Below are 21,954 nucleotides of genomic sequence, written 5' to 3' on the forward strand. Positions count from 1 at the left end.
GCTGTCTAGCAATGATCAACAACCAACTTAACAAAGCTTGAAGAATTTTATAAAGAATAATGTACAATCCAGGCAAGCAAAGCTCTTAGAGACTTACCCAGAAAGACTCCATTGTAATTTCTGCCAAAAGCAATTCTAGCATGTATTGACTACAGGGTGTGAATACTTATGTAAATCTGATTAGTGTACTTACATTTGCAAATAATTACTTTGTTATTATCTGGTATTGTGTGTAGATGGGTGAAAAAAAGATATATTTTGAATTCGGGCTGTAATACAACAAAATGTGGAATAAGTCAAGGGGTGTGAGTACTTTCTGAAGGCACTGTACAAGCAGCTCAAGCATGTATTTCATCATATTCAGTCACTATCCTAAACCAACAACCAGCTTATAGGCACATTACTTCCCTTATCACAAACGGTCTTGGATCCACAGCCAGCTCAAAGGAAAAGTATGTCCTTTATCGAAGTACAGAACTGTGGAACCAGCTCAAAGGCTGAGTGGGCCCTTTACCACATTCACTTATGCAGTATCAACAACCAGCTTAAAGTCCTTTTTCACAATGACCTACATCCACTACCAGATCAAAGGAAAAGTAAGTCCTTTATGACATTCGCTTATACAGTACCAACAAACAGCTTATGGATGCATGATAAAGAAATCACTCCCGTTTCCTGGTTGCTAAAATTCTAATAGTTCGCCTAAATTCAGTTTGTGACAGAAAAAAAACAAGTATAGTGTAGAGAATCATTGTACCATCTAAACCGCTGTAAAATATATTTTCCATAACCTAAAATATAGTATTTTCAGCGGTTTGAAACTGTTGATCAAAAGTAAAAGACACCATACAAAACTTAAGAACGGGAAGCATAGAAATAATGCACATACAACAGATCTACCGCTTCTTAGACTTGCTTTGAATGACAATGACAGATCTATAATGTACATTTCTATGTGAATTTGGTCAGGCAGCCCAAAAAGTTACGTATTGCAGCTTTAAAGGACGAGTAAGTCCTTTGTTTAATCAATGTTTGTGATTGACAGGAGAGATTATGAGGGGGGCAAACATTTTACCACTATCATCACTACAGGGACTGAAGAAGATTTTCTCTGTAAAGGTGCAGCAAGTGAAAGAGTAGATATGAGACTTGGCCTCCACTTCATAAAAGGAGACCTGACCCTCCTCATAGTCCACAAACACCCCCACCTTCTGGGGCTTCTTTCTCAGGGAGAGACAGACTTGCGGTGAGGCACAGGCTGTGTACTCCTTTCAATCCCTTAGCATCACAGTCCAGACTCCATGTTCAGGACTCAGTGTGATATTCCCCTTCTTGTCAGTGGACTCTCTGGCCACTCCTAAATCCCACCTAGCCTTACCCTTAACCGTAACTTCATACTAAAATCTCCCTGAGGAGAAACCATCCTTTAAAAGGAGAATGGTAAAATGATCAAAACTTTTTGGATTGTCAGGAAGATTCAGTTCCGTGTCTCCAGTTCTCACTTGTTTTCCATCCTCAGACAGGATGAGATAGAGATGTGCTGTATCAGGGTCCAGAGTCACATCCACTGCATACTGCTGAATCCTCTTCAGTTTGACTTCAAGCAGCTTCTCCATCTCTTTATTCAGTGTCTCGTCCAGATGAGACACAGCTCTCCTCACAGTCCTGTGAACACTGATCTCAGACCAGTCCTTGGTGGGTGGAGGAGTGCACACTACGGACGGGAAGCTCTGGGGAAGTTGGTGGTCCTCAGTGTATGGGAGCTGCTTCAGCTCAGTGCTTCTCCTCTTCAGCTCAGTGATTTCCTGCTCCAGCTCTATAATGAGCCCTTCAGCCTGCCTCTCTACTGCTTTCTGTTTTCAACCTCCCCAATGAGCTCAACCTGGCTTTTCGCAATGGAGCGCACCAGAGCAGTGAAGACCTTTACGCTGTCCACTTTCTCCCTCTGTTTCTCTCATGCTAAGATCTACTGAGAGTCTGATCTTTTTAACCTTCTTCAGTCTCTCCTGGATAATCTGCTGCACTTCTGCCTCAGTTTTCCCCAGCTGAGCCTTCCTCTCTCCACACTCTTCCTCTATAGGGACAGTGTCATGAGTCTTGTGGTCTCCCTCAGTGCAGAACTGACACACACATGTCTGGTCAGTCCTACAGAACAGCTCAAGGAGTCTGTCATGTTTCTTACAGATCCTGTCTTCCAGGTTCTCCACAGGGTTGATCAGTTTGTGTCTCTTTAAGGGTATGATGAGGCTCCAGGTGAGTCTCACAGTAAGAGGTTAGACAGAGCAGCAAGGACTTCATGGCACTGAGCTTCGTCCCAGTGCAGACATCACAGTGCACTTTTACAGGTATGGCAGGGGACTCATCTTTACCTCTGTCACTCAACCTTTTATAATTCTCTACAACCTCTCTAAAGGTTGTGTTAACACAAAGCTTAGTTGGTCTGGAGAACTTCTCCTTACACATTGAACATTGACACAGGCCCTGGCTATCCCAGTACTCTTTTATACAGGTCATGCAGAAGTTATGTCCACATGAAGTGGAGACTGGCTCATTGAACACATCCAGACAGATAGAGCACAGGAATGGGAGACTGCTGAAGGAAGCCATATCTAGAAAGAGAAGGAGGAACTAAACTCAGCAAAAAAAGAAACGATCAAAGATCCTCTCACTGTCAACTGAGTTTATTTTCATCAAATGTAACATGTGTATATATTTGTATGAACATAAGATTCAACAACTGAGACATAAACTGAACAAGTTCCACAGACACGTGACTAACAGAAATTGAATAATGTGTCCCTGAACAAACGGGGGTCAAAATCAAAAATAACAGTAACAGTCAGTATCTGGTGTGGCCACCAGCTGCATTAAGTACTGCAGTGCATCTCCTCCTCATGGACTGCACCAGATTTGCCAGTTCTTGCTGTGAGATGTTACTCCACTCTTCCAGCAAGGCACCTGCAAGTTCCCGGACATTTTTGGGGGGAATGGCCCTAGCCCTCACCCTCCGATCCAACAGGTCCCAGACGTGCTCAATGGGATTGAGATCCGGGCTCTTCGCTGGCCATGGCAGAACACTGACATTCCTGTCTTGCAGGAAATCACGCACAGAACGAGCAGTGTGGCTAGTGGCATTGTCATGCTGGAGGGTCATGTCAGGATGAGCCTGCAGGAAGGGTACCACATGATGGAGGAGGATGTCTTCCCTGTAACGCACAGCGTTGAGATTGCCTGCAATGACAACAAGCTCAGTCCGATGATGCTGTGACACACCGCCCCAGACCATGACGGACCTTCCACCTCCAAATCGATCCCGCTCCAGAGTAACGCTCATTCCTTCAACGATAAACGCAAATCCGACCATACTCCTGGTAAGACAAAACCGGGACTCGTCAGTGAACACCTTTTGCCAGTCCTGTCTGGTCCAGCGACGGTGGGTTTGTGCCCATAGGCAACGTAGTTGCCGGTGATGTTTGGTGAGGACCTGCTTTACAGCAGGCCTACAAGCCCTCAGTCCAGCCTCTCTCAGCCTATTGCGGACAGTCTGAGCACTGATGGAGGGATTGTGAGTTTCTGGTGTAACTCGGGAATTGTTGTTGCCATCCTGTACCTGTCCCGCAGGTGTGATGTTTGGATGTACCAATCCTGTGCAGGTGTTGTTACACGTATTCTGCCACTGCGAGGACGATCAGCTGTCCATCCTGTCTCCCTGTAGCGCTTATCTTAGGCATCTCACAGTACGGATATTGCAATTTATTGCCCTGACCACATCGGCAGTCCTCATGCCTCCTTGCATCATGCCTAAGGCACGTTCACGCAGATGAGCAGGGACCCTGGGCATCTTTCTTTTGGTGTTTTTCAGAGTCAGTAGAAAGGTCTCTTTAGTGTCCTAAGTTTTCATAACTGTGACCTTAATTGCCTACCATCTGTAAGCTGTTAGTGTCTTAACAACCGTTCCACAGGTGCATGTTCATTAATTGTTTATGGTTCATTGAACAAGCATGGGAAACAGTCTTTAAACCCTTTACAATGAAGATCTGTGAAGTTATTTGGATTTTTGCGAATTATCTTTGAAAGACAGGGTCCTGAAAAAGGGACGTTTCTTTTCTTGCCGAGTTTATGTGAGAATTCCTCTAAAATGTGGTCCCAGAAGCCACTCAAAGATAGTGCATGACCCTAACATGTGTCCAACAGTCGCTGGACTCAGGTGGCATCTCAAACACTTGGGGTCCACATTTGGGTTTATTTTTGCCAGTCTGTCATTTGAGTAATGGAGATGGTGCAAAACTTTAAACTGAATGAGCCCATGCCTTATGCAAAATGATGAGGTGTGGATACGTTCAATACTTTGTTGCCATATATTATCGCGTAGCTCACCACCCATGACTTGCTCCCATGCAGATTTTGTATTTGCCAAGGAAGGCGGATTAATGTTCTGTATTATGTTGTATAATTTGGAGATTGTGCCCTTTAGATACAGGTTAAGACCTAAGTACGTCTCAACTAGACACTGAGTGTGCTCTAGTGGAAATGAAGGAAAATCTTTTTAAGTAAAGCTGCGAGTTTGCAGATATCTAAAAAAGTGGGTATTGGAATATTATGGTCAACCCCTCAGGGTATCGTATGAGACAAATGTGTTATTAACAAATAGATCACAGAAAAACACCAGACCGTTCCTATGCCAGAACTGGAAAGCTGTGTCAATCTGTGATGCTGGGAAGAGATGATTAGATGTTAATGGAGAGAAGCCGCTTGCTTGTCTAAAGTGATTTCGGAATTGGGACCAGATTTTATTAAGAGAGTTCTTGACAATGGGATTCAAAACATGGCTGCCAAGGTTCATGGACAGTGGGGAGCACAGGAGCGAGACAGGAGAAGTTGGAAGGCTTGGCTGTAACTCCATGATGGCCCAAGTTGGACCATCCTTGTTTTCAAATGTAGAAACCCAATAAACACATTTAGATATATTTGCTGACAAGTAGTAGTGTAAAAATTGGGAAGGCCCAGCCCGCCTGCGGGCCAAGGTCTCTCTAGATATACCTTTATCATTCGTGGATTTGACTTATTCCAAATGAAGTTGGAAATGTAGCTGTCCAGTTGTTTGAACATCGACTTTGGCAGAAAAATGGGTATCATTTGGAATAAAAGTACAAAAACCTAGGTAGTACAGTCATCTTAACAGAATTAATGTGACCTGCTAATGAAATGGGAACAGACGACCACCTTATGAAATCCTGCTTAGTGCGCTCCAGGAGTGTACTGAAGTTATGTTTAAACAGAGCCTTAAAAGAGCGCGTGACCTTTATCCACAAATTAGTAAAGACCTGATGCTCCACCAAAAATGGGAAGTTGGCATACCCAATTCCTTCTGCTAACTGATTAATCGTGAGGAGCATGCTTTTTGTTAGGTTTAACATAGAATCAGAGAATGTCCCAAAACCTTGTAGCATGTCCAAGAGATAGGGTATAGACTCCACAGGGTTAGAGATATATAAAAGATGATTGTCTGCTTATAAGGACACCATCTGAGTTATGTCGCCCCTTAGTATTCCTTTACTCTCTTTACTCTCTCTCCTCTGCCCGCAGGGCGATTGTCACAAGTGTAGAGAGGAGTAGGCAGGAGGCAGTTGCAGGTTTAGAACTACTGAAATATATCCATGCACAATCTATAAAAGCGGGACAAAACCCAAAGTGCAAAATAATAAAGTACTCAGGAAATAATAGTAGGAGAGATTCCTCTCAGGAAAAACAAGCAACATTTACAATGACTGACAAAGACAAATGACAGAGGGAGTATATATACAGTGATAGAGTAGGGATTGGAACCAGGTGTGTGTAATGATGATGAGACAAGTCCAGGGTTGATGAGTGAAGGGCGTTTGCCAGCAACAGGTTTGGCAGCAGCTAGAATGTCGGAAACGCAGAACGCCTGAGCTGAACAGGAGGGGGAGCCAAAATGAAGGCTGGTGTGACAGTACCCTCCACCCCCACCCACCCCAAAGACACAGTGCGGGTCGGCGGGACGACGCCTGTGGAAGTCCCGAATGAGAGAACGGTCCAGGTACGTCCCGCGCCGGAACCCATCACCGCTCTTTGGGACCGTACCCCTCCCAGTAAACCAGGTACTGGAGAGACCCCCCATGATGCCATGAGTCCAACAGCCTGCGGACGGAGTACACCGCGGCCTCCTTGACATCCAAGGGAGGGGGAGGTGCATTGTGGGGTCCAGCACTAGCCCAGGGACCAGATGCCACCGACCTGAGGAGAGATACATGAAATGAGGGTGAGATACGGTAATTGATGGGGAGATGTAATCTGTACGTCACCTCATTGACTCTCCTCAGGACTTTGAACGGCTTGACAAAACGTGGGCTCAGCTGCCGGCAGGGCAAGCAGAGGGGCAGGTCCTTCGTAGAAAGCCAGATCCTGTCACCGGGGTGAAAGACCTTCTGCCGGAAGACGACGCGCTGGAGACGGGTGTGCGCTGTGTTCCATAACTCCTCAGCGCCGGAACCAATCATCCTCTGCAGGACCCTCGATCTGACTCCGGTGCCAGGGTGCCAGGGCTGGTTGATAGCCTAGAACACACTGAAAGGGTGTGAGGTTAGAGGAAGAGTGACGGAGGGAGTTTTGTGCATATTCTGCCCAAGGCAGAAACGCAGCCCACTCCCCTGGCCGGTCCTGACAGTAACAACGAAGGTACCTACCCAGTTCCTGATTTACCCTTTACACCTGCCCATTTGATTGGGGACGGTTCCCGGAGGTGAGGCTGACCGTGACCCCCAGTCGTTCCATGAAGGCCTTCAAGACACGGGAGGTGAACTGAGGACCACGGTCAGTCATGATGTACTCTGGGATCCCATAGTGCAGGAAGACGTGAGAGAAGAGAGCCTCTGTGGTGCATGACCATAGGGAGACCAGGCAGAGGAATAAAACGACAGGCTTTGGAAAACCGGTCCACAACGACCAGGATGGTGGTGTACCTCTACGAAGGTCTGTGACAAAGTCCAAGGAGAGATGGGACCAGGGTCGTTGTGGAACCGGCAGTGGGTGGAGTTTGCCATAAGGGAGGTACTAGGTGCTGCTCACATAAACCCGGACATCCTGGGCCAAGGTGGGCCACCTGTACTTGGTGGAGAGACAGACGATAGTACGGGCTATACCCGGGTGCCCCGACACAGATGCTGTGTGTGCCCAGGCGAAGAGACTGTCCCGCACATCAGAAGTTTGAATTTGAGTCCCTGGTGGTAATTTCCACGACACTGCGCCATTTTGTAATTGTTTATTGTCAGTTCGTCATTTGTGTGTATTTTACAAGCATAATATTGCAATTCAATCTATCACTCTCTCTATCTTTGTCTCTTTCTCTTTCCTCTTTTTTCCATTTCCCACCTTCCTTTCTCTCCATCTTTTCCTTCATATGTGTGTGTCCAGGTACTGACCGTCTCCTGCACGGCGTTCGCCGGTGTGTTGGCGCTCAACTACCAGCGGGACTACATGGTGTAGGTCCTGTCCCTGCTCATCGTCTGCCGGTTCTCCTGGCTGGTGGCCTCCTGTCTATCTTTGAGATTGTGGTTGACGTGTTCTTCCTCTGCTTCGCGGTGGACACCAAGCACAATGACGGCAGCCCCGGCCGAGAGTTATACATGGACAAGTCCCTCATGGTGAGGGAAAGGGAGGCAAGGCTGCATGGGAGGCTATAGGTGCGTCCCGATTCTCCACCTGTCATGGACTTAAAAGCAATGGATTGGGGTAATCATTTTCTAGAGGGAGTTTCCGCCATTGTTAAATTAATGTTGTGCTCACTTTGGGGAAGGGTGGAGAATCGTGACGCAGCCTTATATACACTACCGTTCAAAAGTTTGAGGTCACTTAGAAATGTCCTTGTTTTTGAAAGAAAAGCTCATTTTTTGTCCATTAAATAACATAAACTTCATCACAAATACAGTGTAGACATTGTTAATGTTGTAAATGACTATTGTAGCTGGAAACGCCTGATTTTGTTAATGGAATATCTACATAGGCGTACAGAGGCCCATTATCAGCAACCATCACTATTGTGTTCCAATGGCATGTTGTGTTAGCTAATCCAAGTTTATCATTTTAAAAGTCTAATTGATCATTAGAAAATCCTTTTGCAATTATGTTAGCACAGCTGAAAACTGTTGTTCTGATTAAAGAAGCAATAAAACTGGCCTTCTTTAGACTAGTTCAGTATCTGGAGCATCAGCATTTGTGGGTTCGATTACAGGCTCAAAATGGCCAGAAATAAAGACCTTTCTTCTGAAACTCGTCAGTCTCTTCTTGTTCTGAGAAATGAAGGATATCCCATGTGAGAAATTGCCAAGAAACTGAAGATCTCGTGTAACACTGTGTACTACTCCCTTCACAGAACAGAGCAAACTGGTCCTAACCAGAATAGAAAGAGGAGTGGAAGGCCCCGCTGCACAACTGAGCAAGAGGACAAGTACATTAGAGTGTCTAGTTTGAGAAACAGACGCCTCACAAGTCCTCAACTGGCAGAGGCGACTCCGGGATGCTGGCCTTCTACGCAGAGTTCCTCTGTCCAGTGTTTGTGTTATTTTAACCATCTTAATCTTTTATTTTTATTGGCCAGTCTGAGATACGGCTTTTTCTTTGCAACTCTGCCTAGAAGGCAAGCATCCCGGAGTCGCCTCTTCACTGTTGACGTTGAGACTGGTGTTTTGCAGAGTACCAATCCATTTATATATGGCGAATAGCGTTTTTTGCACATTTTAAACAGAGCTCACCTTGTTATCTCGTCAACCAACACGCTTTTCACATTATCTTTTCTCTCTCTCTCTCTCTCTCTCTCTCTCTAGGAGTTTGTAGAGAACAGTTGAGAGAGAGATGAAGTCCACAGTGAGTTAACCGAACTTTTACAACAGAGAATTCATTCATTTACCTCCATAATCTAGAGTCATGTACACAAAATGATGATGCTGATGAAAACAATAGTAAAGATTAACACTCCATTTGTTTATTGTTGTAGACTCATGGAGGAGGGACTTTTGCTTGAAAAACCAAACCTGAAGACAGAAACCAAAAGCCATTCCAGAGGTTTTCTTGAATCCATGTGCAATCACTCCAGTCCCAGAGACTACAATATTTTTGATAACCTGTTTATTAATTTATGGCACACTTAGTTTAAAAAAAAAAGCACGATTTGTTTTTGTAACAAATATTTTATGTAACATAAGTACATCCGTCAAGAATATTGTAGTATAGTTTGGTGCTATTTTATAGGCTGTAGAGTTGATGTTTTTTAGTTAAGCTTTTTCTGGGTCAAAGTACTGTGAGAGAATATTCAAATGCATTCCATGTCCCCACTGTTATTTTGTAAATACTACTACGGTACACTACAAGTGTTTTGTATCTCAAATGACTTTTGGGATTGTGGTAATGATGATCATGGTCACTTCTTGTCTTGTATTTGTACATCTAATACAATTTTGAGAAATACAACTGACTAGCATAACAGAAAAGTTCTTTCATGGACATTTTTGAAAGTTTGTGATTTGTGATTTTTTGATTTGTGAAAAGGTGTTTGTCCTCGCCTGTTAACAGGATAATTTTACTACAGTGGATGAAATATGAAAGAGCCATTAACTCTGATGAGGAAGTTATTTATTAGTTGAACATATTAAATGCAGGTCCTACAAGTGCTTAGTTTGCCTTATGTCAAAGGCAATGAATGATCATAACTGACAATCCCAAAATGATGGCTTGAGTTTGTAATACTCTGTAGAAAAAGGAATTGCCTAGAAGTGTATATTTATTCATAAATGAAAGCAGAGTTCAACCCAGAATATGTTTTATAACATTTTAATGCAGAGGACTTCATTGATCTCGCCTGATGCGGTTGAACCAATGGAATAGTCCCTAAAGTACAGACCCCGCCCATCTGGCACTCCATACCGGCTCAATCAAACGGCAAAAGTATTTGAAAGAAAACAAATACTATTTGAACCCAGGTTTGTAATGTACCACTTATACTATTCCAACCCCTCTTTTCCTGTACCCTGTGTTGAACATCAGGAATAAACCTCAGCTGGCCCTGACCCCATATTTCCTCTATGATGCATCTGGCCCACTACAACCTGGGCAACGTGGCCAAAGGCTCCTTCATCATCACCTTGGTGAAGATCCCTGGCCTCATCCTCACCTATATCCACAACCAGCTCAAAGGAAAAGTATGTCCTTTATTACATTCCCTGTCATAGACCAATAACCATCTCAAAGGCAAGTATTTTCTCACATTCAACTACATCCACGGTCAGGAGGAAAAGCTTTATTTCCAATAGTTCCAAGTGGTCAAAATCATTTGTTTTTGAGACAGTGGGTGACATCAAAGCTGTGTTGTATTCATTAGGTGTATCTTAGCAAATTTTCAAAGATGCATTATGGTACATTACAAGCTCAAAACATGTTTCAACACAAATTAAAATTTAGGACAATAACCAAAAAATTATTCTCTCTCCATCGTTTAATCAGCCTGTGTGATTGACAGGAGAGATGATGAGAGGAGCCGAGTTTTTTCCATCATCATTATTACAGGGGACGAAGAAGGGAAAGAGTTTATCTTTAAAGGTGCAGACAGTGAAATAGTAGATATGAGACCTGGCCTCCACATCATAAAAGGAGACCAGACCCTCCTCATAATCCACAAACACCCCCACCTTCTGGGGCTTCTCTCTCAGGAACAGGATGACTTGGGGGGAGGCACAGGCTGTGTATTGATTCCCATCCATTAAGACCAGTGTCCAGACTCCATATTCAGGGCTAGGTGATACATACCCCTTCCTGTCAGTGGACTCTCTGACCACTCCTAAAGTCTATCTAGCCTTACCCTTAACCGTCACCTCATAGTAAAATCTCCCTGAGGAGAAGCCATCCTTTCCAAGGACAATTAAATAGTGATTCAACCTTTTTGGAATGTCAGGAAGATTCTGTTCTGTGTCTCCACATCTTACTTGTTTCCCATCCTTAGATAGGATGAGTTTGGGATGTGCTGTATCAGGGTACAGAGTCACATCCACCGCATACTGCTGAATCCTCTTCAGTTTGACATCAGGCAGATTCTCCATCTCTTTATTCAGTGTCTCCTCCAGCTGAGACACTGCTCTCCTCACAGTCCCAACACACAGATCACTGTGAACACTGATCTCAGACCAGTTCTTGGTGGGTGGAGGGGTAAACACTAGTGATGGGTAGTTCTGGAGAAGTTGGAGGTGGTCCTCAGTCTGTGAGAGCTGCTTCAGATCAGTGCTTCTCCTCTTTAGCTCAGTGATTTCCTGCTCCAGATCTTCAATGATCCCTTCAGGCAGAACAGTTGAAACTGGAGCAGCAGCACGGCCAGGTGGACTGGGGACAGCAAGGAGTCATCATGCCAGGTAATCCTGAGGCATGGTCCTAGGGCTCAGGTCCCCCGAGAGAGAGAAAGAGAGAAAGAGGAAATTAGAGAGAGCATACTTAAATTCACACAGGACACTGGAGAAATACTCCAGATATAACAGACTGACCCTAGCCTCCCGACACATAAACTACTGCAGCATAAATACTGGAGACTGAGACAGGAGGGGTCAGGAGACACTGTGGCCCCATCCGATGATACCAGACAGGGCCAAACAGGCAGGATATAACCCCACCCACTTTGCCAAAGCACAGCCCCCACACAACTAGAGGGATACCTTCAACCACCAACTTACCATCCTGAGTCAACATGCTTTTGAGGCATCAGAGAGAATGCTAAAATGTAAAGTGCTTTAGGTGAAAGATACATATTTCACACACTGTGCATCTCTAGAGTAAGCATGTGTCCCTCATCCATTGGTCTAAGTAGGCCTACTGTGCTCCCTGGGAAACCAAGCCACACACAGCGTATGCATTGTCTAAGCCACATTCTCATACTACCTACCTCTTAAAAGACAACCATCAGGGGATACAGCCAACATTGCCAGAATGTCCTAACTTTGCCTGTGTCAACTGCATTCTATCTGGAGAGGAGAAGATGCCATCTCATGTGATGCTGTCATACCAGTGGCACGACCAGGCCCTGGTGGAAAGGATCTTTGATCGTCCCTAAGAAGACGGCCTGCCAGTGTGGATGGATGTTGAAAGAGGGGTGACAGGGAACATCAATGATGTGAAAATATGGCCCTGTGGATCAATCAATCATATATAATGCAGACAGTGTTAAGTGATATTGTCCAAACATGTGTGTAAAATACAATCGGTGCACATTAGGCTCAATCAAACACAAATAGTTTTATTAGAAAACAAATATGTGAATCCAGGAACCCTGTCCTCACCCACATCCACAACCAGCTCAAAGGAAAAGTATGGATTTTATCAAATTGACCCACATCCACAACTAGCTCAAAGAAAAGTATGTATTGTATGTACTTGCACAGTATCAACACCCAGCTTAAAGGCCCTGTGCAGTCAACATTTTAAATCCAGAGGAACAACTTCGAGAGACTTCCAAAAGGCTTGCGAAACAGACCAAGTAGACCAGGCCGGGGTTTTGGGTTTGAAAGTCAATGAGGGAAGTGAACAATGCTTCCCTACCTGTCCATTTTCTCTAACTCTAAAGTCACAACCTCAATTCAAACCAATGTCTTCAGTCTTTGAACATGTTATTACTCCAACCTCGTGAAAGTGACAAATTGACACGTTTTCATTTGTCAAATACAACTTCATATCGAAGGACTGCCTTTGATTTTACGGCATCCAAAGGCGCAATTCGACACGAAACGACCGGTAGACCTGATGACGTGCTTCTACGCTGTGCATCTGATTAGCTAGCCAACATCACCATGATGTCGCCTACAAGTGTGACGGGGATTTCATTGGAGAAGCAGTTTCTGCCTATCTTCATACTCTACTGTCTTTGCTAACATAGTAAAAGTGTGAAAGAATTTGATCAGTGTTATTTCCTGATAGTTTCTGGTTATAAATACAATCTACACAGGACCTTCTAATCAGCAGGTGTTGCATGGGTGGACTTATAGCCTGCCTGGTGACATCACCAGCCGATATAAATTAATAGACCAATAACAGAGAGTTACAAACCTCTCTGCCAGTAACAGCTAGTTTTCAGGTTACATCTCCCTCCCATTAGGCCCTTCCAATTAGGTCCCTCACTCAGACCACTCCCAGACAGTCCTAGCAAAATTCTTGCTTGAGCAATCGTTTTTTTGCTAAATATAAATAAATAAATATTTGTTTTACCATTTTATTGGAAACTATTACAGTAATGTTATCCAGCAATGATTTGATATTGAGATGAAAACGGCTACATTGGGCCTTTAAAGGCACAGTATGTCCCTTGTCATATTCAGTGTCTTAGATCCAGAGCCAGCGCAAAGGCTGAGTATGTCCCTTATCACATTCACTTAGATTATCAATAACCAGCTTTAAGGCAGACTAAGTCCCTTGTCACATTCATCCACAAACAGTTCAAAAGCTTAGTACGTCCTTTATCATCAACTAGATTCAGCAGCGGGACATTTTGTTTTCAGTGGATGGTTGAGGGCCAGAACATAATTACACATAATTTCTAGATTGTACATTTTTAGAATGGGTGGCCAGTAATAATCTGGTCCTGATCATCTCTAAAACTAAGAGCACTATATTGGGTTCAAATCATTCCCTAAATTCTAGACTTCAGTTGAATCTTGTAATGAATGGTGTGGATGTTGAGCAAATTGAGGACATGAAATGACTTGATGTTACCTCATGGTAAAAACATATAGATTCAATGGTTGTAAAGAGGGGGAAAGGTCTGTCCGTAATAAAGAGATGCTCTGCGTTTAAGACACCACACTCCACATAGCAAGTTCTGCAGGCTCCAGTTTTATCTTATCTTGATTATTCTCTAGTCATATGGTCAAGTGCTGCAAGGACGGACCTAGTTTAGTTGTAGCTGGCCCAGAATAGTGTGGGACATTTTGCTCTTCATTGTAATCAGAGGGCTAATATTAATACTAGGCATGCCAGTCTCTCTTGGCTAAGAGTTGAGGACAAACTGACTGCATCACTTCTTGTTTGTATAAGAAACATATGTTGGAAATTCCAAATGGTTAGCATAGTCAACTTATACACAGCTCTGACACATACACTTACCCCACCAGACGTGCCACCAGGGGTCTTTTCACAGTCCCTAGTTCCAGAACAAATTCAAGGAATCGAACAGTATTATACAGAGACATGAATGTATGGAACTCCATTCCATCTCATTAGCCCAAGTATTGAAGAGCAAACCTGGTTTCAAAAAACAAATAAAGCAACACCTCATGACACAACGCCTCTCCCCCATGTGACCTACTTTTTGTGTGTATGTAGTGACATGTATATGTAACTGATAGATGAGCATTAGATGTTAATATTTTAAATGTATGTACATTTTCAAGTATTTTGTCTGTAATGTATTTTTTGTTATGTGTTGGACCCCAGTAAAACTAGCTGTTGCCATTGACGTCGGCTAATGGGGATCCTAATAAATTAAATAAAAAATGACTGCACAAAGCACAAACAGATATAACATTTGATGGAAACGTAATCATTTCAATCCTTGCTTACATTTGTATACGATCACGTGTCTCTATTATGCGTTGGAATACTTTGGAACAGGTTTCCAAAATGTAAATAAATTGGAGATTATTTCCTGGTGTTTTTACACTCTTATATGTCCAACACTTGGTGAACCCTGCTTTAAAGGAAAATTTTCCCTAAAATAATTGTGGGTAAATTATATAAATAATCAAAGCAACATACCTTGTATAACTTTTATTTAAATTCATTCCAGTTGATAGTCTTCGTTTTCAGCAAATACAAGCATTTATTATCCGTGGTTTAGATGTACAAAACAGTTTCCATTTTCATTTGTTGATACTATTTCAGAGGACATCTGTGGATATTCTAATCGTGTGCCATGTCACATGAATAAATATACTATTTTGTAAATATATTGATATATTTCATGATTTGTAAGTTATAAGTTAGTTCCATTGTTTAATCAGTGTGTGTGATTGACAGGAGATATGATGAGAGGAGCTGAGTTTTTACCATCATCATTATCACAGGGGCTGAAGTATGGGTAGAGCTTCTCAGTGAAAGTGCAGCCAGTGAAAGAGTAGATATGAGACTTGGCCTCCACATCATAAAAGGAGACCTGACCCACCTCATAGTCCACAAACACGCCCACCTTCTGGGGTTTCTCTATCAGGGAGAGATAAACTTGGGGGAGGCACAGGCTGTGTACTGATTCCAATCCCTCAGGACCACAGTCCAGACTCCATCCTCAGAACTAGGTGATATAATCCCCTTCCTGTCAGTGGACTCTCTGGCCACTCCTAAATCCCAGTCAGTCTTCCCCTTAACTGTCACCTCATAATAAAATCTTCCTGAGGAGAAGCCATCCTTTCCAAGGACAATTAAATACTGATTAAACCTTTTTGGATTGTCAGGAAGATTCTGTGGTGTATTTTGAAGTCTTACTTGTTTCCCATCCTCAGACAGGATGAGATAGAGATTTGCTGTATCAGGGTCCAGAGTCACATCCACTGCATACTGCTGAATCCTCTTCAGTTTGACTTCAGGCAGCTTCTCCATCTCTTTATTCAGTGTCTCCTCCAGCTGAGACACTGCTTTCCTAACAGTCCCCACACACAGATCACTGTGAACACTGATCTCAGACCAGTCCTTGGTGGGTTGAGGGTTGCACACTATGGATGGGAAGCTCTGGAGAAGTTGGAGGTGGTCCTCAGTCTGTGAGAGCTGCTTCAGATCAGTGCTTCTCCTCTTTAGCTCAGTGATTTCCTGATCCAGTTCTTTAATGAGCCCTTCAGCCTGCCTCTCTACTGCTTTCTGCTTCTCCTCAATCACCTCAATCAGTTCCGCCTGGCTTTTCTCAATGGAGTGAACCAAAGCAGTGAAGACCTGTATGCTGTCTGCTCTCTCCCTCTCTGCATCTCTCTTGCTGAGATCTACTGAGAGTTTGATCTCTTTAACCTTCTTCAGTCTCTCCTGGATTATCTGCTGCACTTCTGCCTCAGTTTTCCCCAGCTGAGCCTTCCTCTCTCCACACTCTTCCTCTATAGGGACAGTGTCATGAGTCTTGTGGTCTGCTTGACACACATGTTTGACACACACATGTCTGGTCAGTCCTACAGAACAGCTCCAGGAGTCTGTCATGCTTCTTGCAGATCCTGTCTTCCAGGTTCTCCACAGGGTCGACCAGTTTGTGCCTCTTGAAGGCTGGGGCTATATGATGAGGATCCAGGTGAGTCTCACAGTAAGAAGCCAGACACACCAGGCAGGACTTCAGGGCCTTGCGCTTCGTCCCAGTGCAGACGTCACAGGGCACTTTTCCAAGTTTGGCAGGGGACTCATCTTTGCCTCTGTCTCTCAAGCTTTTAAAATTCCCTACAACTTCTCTTAACATTGTGTTGACACGAAGTTTAGGTCGTTTGGAGAATTTCTCCTTACACAGCGGACAGTGACACAGGTCCTTGCTATTCCAGTACTTTGTGATACAGTCAATGCAGAAGTTGTGTCCACAAGAAGTGGTGACTGGCTCAGTGAACACATCCAGACAGATAGAGCACAGGAACTGCTCTTCAGACAGGAGAATACTGGAGGAAGCCATATCTAGACAAAGGTGGAACTATAAATTATTTCCTGGAATGATTCAGCTCTTGATAGTTTCAGTGCCACTGTCAACATGGCATTTAGAGACACTAACCAATGTTGATTAAAGTTGTTTCACCATACAACATACAGTTTAAATTAGTCATGGTACAAAATTAAGTTAAACATAGGTACTGTAGTCGATAAAGCAAACAAGAGAATACAAGAATTCACACAGTAGAATGTATCTTCACCTGCCCTTGTTAATCTCTACTCACCTGTATCTGTGTGTGTGAAAGAGTGTGGGCGCTTTCTCTGATTTTTTAGTACTATATAGTGTAGTATAAAAAAAAGAGCTGCCTTAGCATTTGTTTCAGAAGAGTTAGAACGTTTGCTTGTGTGCGCAACATACAGTACGTCTACACACTTCAGTTTCACTTCAGTAAAGTGATGTTGACATGCTGCTCCCCACCCAGTGCGAATCTGTGCTCTGGAACAGAATTAACCCTTCACATGTCTGATCTCTCTTCATTCTTGATACATTCTTGATACAAAAGTGTGAATCAGAAATGCTAAACAAGGAATTACTGCAGATGTATTGAAGTTTTTCTTTAAAGACATCAACTACAATAGAATTCACAGGGGATAAACAAATACTGTCAGTCTAGGTACTTATATTTAACCTTTATTTAACTAAACAAGTCAGTTAAGAACAAATTCTTACTTACAATGACGGCCTACCAAAAGACAAAAGGCCACCTGCGGAGACAGGGGCTGGGATTAAAATGTGTAAATAAATTAAATGTAAATATAGGACAAAACGTACATCACGACAAGAGAGACAACACAACACTACATAAAGAGAGACCTAAGACAATACCATAGCAAAGCAGCAACACATGGCAACACAGCATGGTAGCAACACAACATAGCAACAACATGGTAGAAACACAACATGGTAGCAGCACAAAACATGGTACAAACATTATTGGGCACAGACAACAGCACAAAGGGCATGAATGTTGAGACAACAAACAATACATCACTCAAAGCAGCCACAACTGTCAGTAAGAGTGTCCATGATTGAGTCTTTGAATGAAGAGAATGAGATAAAACTGTCCAGTTTGAGTGTTTGTTGCAGCTCGTTCCAGTCGCTAGCTGCAGCGAACTGAAAAGAGGAGCGACCCAGGGATGTGTGTGCTTTGGGGACCTTTAACAGAATGTGACTGGTACAACGGGTGTTGTATGTGGAGGATGAGGGCTGCGGTAGATATTTCAGATAGGGGGGAGTGAGGCCTAAGAGGGTTTTATGAATTAGCATCAACCAGTGGTTCTTGCGATGACCAGTTTACAGAGATGACCAGTTTACAGAGGAGTATAGAGTGCAGTGATGTGTCCTATAAGGAGCATTGGTGGCAAATCTGACGGCCGAATGGTAAAGAACCGCTCGAGAGCACCCTTACCTGCCGATCTATAAATTACATCTCTGTAATCTAGCATGGGTAGGATGGTCATCAGAATCAGGGTTAGTTTGGCAGCTGGGGTGAAAGAGGAGCGATTATGATAGAGGAAAAATCTAGATTTAACTTTAGCCTGAGAAAGCTTGTTGGACACTAAGAAAGCTTTGTTGTAGAGCATTTAACACAAAATCCGGGGAGGGGCCAGCTGAGTATAAGACTATCATCTGCATATAAATGGATGCTTCCTACTGCCTGAGCTATGTTGTTGATGTAAATTGAGAAGAGTGTGGGGCCTAGGATCGAGCCTTGTGGTACTCCCTTGGTGAGAGGCAGTGGCTTAAACAATACATGCATGTTTTGTTCAATCAAGTTCATATTTATATCAAAAAACAGCTTTTTACATTAGCATGTGATGTTCAGAACTAGCATACCCACCGAAAACTTCCGGTGAATTTAATAAATTACTCATGATAAACGTTGACAAAATACATAACAATTATTTTAAGAATTATAGATACAGAACTCCTTTATGCAATCGCGGTGCCAGATTTTAAAATAGCTTTTCGGCGAAAGCACATTTTGTAATATTCTGAGTACATTGCTCGTCCATCACAGGCTAGCTATTCAGACACCTGCCAACGTCGGGGCTCAATAAACTCAGAATTACTATTAGAAAATTTGGATTACCTTTGCTGTTCTTCGTCAAAATGCACTCCCAGGACTTCTACTTCAACAACAAATGTTGTTTTGGTTCCAAATAATCCATAGTTATATCAAAATACCTCAGTTTTGTTCGTGCGTTCGGGTCACTATCCAAATGGTAACGTGCGAGCGCATTTCGTGACAAAAAAATGTCAAAATATTCCATTACCGTACTTAGAAGCATGTCAAACGCTGTTTAAAAGCAATTTTTATGCTACTTTTCTCGTAAAATAGCGATAATATTCCAACCGGGCAACGTAGTATTCATTCAAAGACTGAAAGAAAAAAATAGAGAAGTCTCGTGAATGCGCATCTGAGTCTCACTGTCCCCAGGCTGACCACTTACAAACTCTGCTGCTGTACTTTGCCCAGAGACAGCAGACACCCCATTCCACTTTCTGGCGGGTTTAGAGAGCCAATGGAAGCCTTAGAAAGTGTCATGTTACAGCACAGATGCTGTATTTTTGATAGAGATGCAACAGAAGGACAACAAATTGTCAGACAGGGCACTTCTTGTATGGAATCTTCTCAGGTTTTGGCCTGCCATATGAGTTCTGTTATAGTCACAGACACCATTAAAACAGTTTTAGAAACTTTAGAGTGTGTTCTATCCAAATCTACTAATTATATGCATATTCTCATTTCTGGGCAAGAGTAGTAACCAGTTTAAATAGGGTACGTTTTTTTATCCGGCCGTGAAAATACTGCCCCCTAGCCCAAACAGGTTAAACAGCAGATTTTCTGACTTTATACATACATAGAGGAAGTTAGCAAACTAGGCCAAAGACCCCTCAGATACACCAATACTCCTTAGCCGGCCCACAAGAATGGAATGGTCTACCGTATCAAAAGCTTTGGCCATGTCAATAAAAATAGCAGCACAATATTGCTTAGAATCAAGGGCAATGGTGACATCATTGAGGACCTTTAAGGTTGCAGTGACACATCCATAAACTGAGCGGAAACCAGATTGCATACCCGAGAGAACACTATACGAGAGCCAGTCAGCTTGATTATGCGTGTGCTGAGCCTTTTGCCAAATGCAATTCTTGAGGTGGAGTAACTCTGGAAGATCACGGTCGAACCAGGGGCTGAACCTGTTTTTAATTATAATTTTCTTTACGGGGGCGTGTCTGTTAACAATACCACTGAAAATATTTAAAAAAGAAGGTCCAAGCGTCTTCAACAGAGCTGATTCTAAACCATTTTACAGAGGCCAGTTCATGGAGGAAGGCTTGCTCATTAAAGTTTTAGAGCAAGCGTCTATGACAATTCAGGACAGGTGGTTTCACTGAGCAGCCATTACAAACACAGGCTGAAAAACAGTGATCACTAAGGTCACTACAGAAAAAAACAGACTGATACCTATTAGGATTATTTGTGAGGATAACATCGAGGAGAGTAGCCTTTTCTGGGTGTTTGGAGTCATACGTGGTGGGATTGGTAATAATCTGAGAAAGATTTAGGGAGTCCCATTGCTGTAGGACTTGGTCAGGTGGTTTAAGCATGTCCCAGTTTAGGTCACCCAGCAGGACAAATTCATACTTAGTGTGAGGTACAATTGATCATTAATGAACCTTTTACTGCAGTGGGCTATATCAGGGTCACAGAGTTATTCTTGGTAGACTTAACAAATCTTCTTTGAAACAAAAGTATACACCTCACACACATGGTTATGGGCTTAACAAAAATAATACACTTATACCATGTCAAATATAGAGTTGAAATGTAATACATTTTGAGTTTACATTCCAATATTACACTTTATATACATCACAGAAGACTGAAATATAACAAAACTGTTTGACATAGAAAAACCAGAATTTCGGCTTATTTAAAAAAATAATGTTTATTCATTCTGAAATTCTGAGAGATATTTATAACATTCCACCCATGAAGCCATTAGGTAATTTGACTGCAGGAAGGGCTACATTAGCAGCATGAAATATCCCAGATTGTGCCTTTAAATATACACATTTTCACGTATGACAACTACCAGTTTGTCAAGTCAAGCCAGACAATGGGTGGAGAACTAAAGCTCAATGTCTTTACTGTTTGTAGTTAAATGACTGTACTCGCTGTATGCTGAAAACCTGCATCTGCTGCTTGTGGTGCCTGAAGAAGTTTCTAATGTATCTGAATCAAGTAAGTGTTCGATCAGAATCAGATTGATTGTCATCTGAGATGTTGATTATTCTTACTATTACACGTAATATCATTGACAACAATCTATTTGATAAGCGAGACTCATTCCAAGATGACAGCAATCACAAATGGCTATTGATGATACTTCTGTCTCTTTGTCTGTTTTCACCACAGAACGCGTACACGGCGACAGGTTTCAACATCAGCAGTTTCTGTATGTCGACATGTGACACCTTCATCCTCCTGGTAGAGAATGCCCTCAGATTGGCCACCATCAACACCGTGAGGGACTTTGTCCTCTTCCTGGGAAAGGTAACGGCCGCACAGCGATGCCAATTTTGGATTGTTTATTGTCAGTTCCTTATTTGTGTTTATTTTTCTAGTATAATAATACTAATCGTTGTCTCTCTTTTCTCTATGTCTATCTTTCTTTCTCTTTCCTCTTTTCTCCCTTTCCCACCCCCCTTTCTCTCCATCTTTCCTTTCATCCATGAGTGTGTCTGTGTGTTGTAAGTCCAGGTACTGATCATCTCGTGCACGGCGTTCGCTGGCGTGCTGGAGTTCAACTTCCAGCGGGACTACACGGTGTGGGTCCTGCCCCTGCTCATCATCTGCCTGTTCTCCTGGCTGGTGTCCCACTGCTTCCTGTCTGTCTTTGAGATCGTGGTAGATGTGCTCTTCCTCTGCTTCGCCGTGGACACCAAGAACAACGACGGCAGCCCCGGCCGTGCTCACTTTGGAAGAAGGATGGAGAATCGGGACGCTGCCTTATAAATGCAGAGGTGGAAAAAGTACCCAATCGTCATACTTGAGTAAAAGTAAAGATACCTTAATAGAAAATGACTAAAGTAAAAGTGAAAGTTACCCAGTAAAATACTACTTGAGTAAAAGATAAAAGTACTTGGTTTTAAATATACTTAAGTATCAAAAGTAAATGGAATTGCTAAAATGGATTTAAGTATCAAAAGTATAAATAATTTAAAAAAAATCCTTA

At 42.9% G+C, this 21,954-nt stretch overlaps 1 protein-coding gene and 3 pseudogenes across 1 annotated transcript; 1 reads left to right on the forward strand and 3 right to left on the reverse strand.

Annotated features, from left to right (window-relative positions):
* Positions 1–1,025: 1,025 nt before the first annotated feature.
* Positions 1,026–2,607, reverse strand: LOC106602524 (E3 ubiquitin-protein ligase TRIM21-like; annotated as a pseudogene).
* Positions 2,608–9,639: 7,032 nt separating this feature from the next.
* LOC123742553 (erythroid membrane-associated protein-like) lies at positions 9,640–12,599 on the reverse strand (annotated as a pseudogene).
* A 2,197-nt stretch (positions 12,600–14,796) lies between these two features.
* On the reverse strand, positions 14,797–17,079 carry LOC106592463 (E3 ubiquitin-protein ligase TRIM39-like; annotated as a pseudogene).
* A 3,866-nt stretch (positions 17,080–20,945) lies between these two features.
* Positions 20,946–21,737, forward strand: LOC106592461 (choline transporter-like protein 1). The gene is made up of 3 exons (XM_014183811.2): positions 20,946–20,960; positions 21,135–21,272; positions 21,480–21,737. The coding sequence occupies exons 1-3, from the start codon at positions 20,946–20,948 to the stop codon at positions 21,732–21,734; spliced, it is 408 nt and encodes a 135-aa protein (XP_014039286.2). The 3' UTR covers positions 21,735–21,737.
* Positions 21,738–21,954: the final 217 nt, after the last annotated feature.

This window comes from Salmo salar, chromosome ssa04 (genome assembly GCF_905237065.1).
Source record: "Salmo salar chromosome ssa04, Ssal_v3.1, whole genome shotgun sequence".
In the NCBI taxonomy this organism is placed as follows: Eukaryota; Metazoa; Chordata; class Actinopteri; order Salmoniformes; family Salmonidae; genus Salmo; species Salmo salar.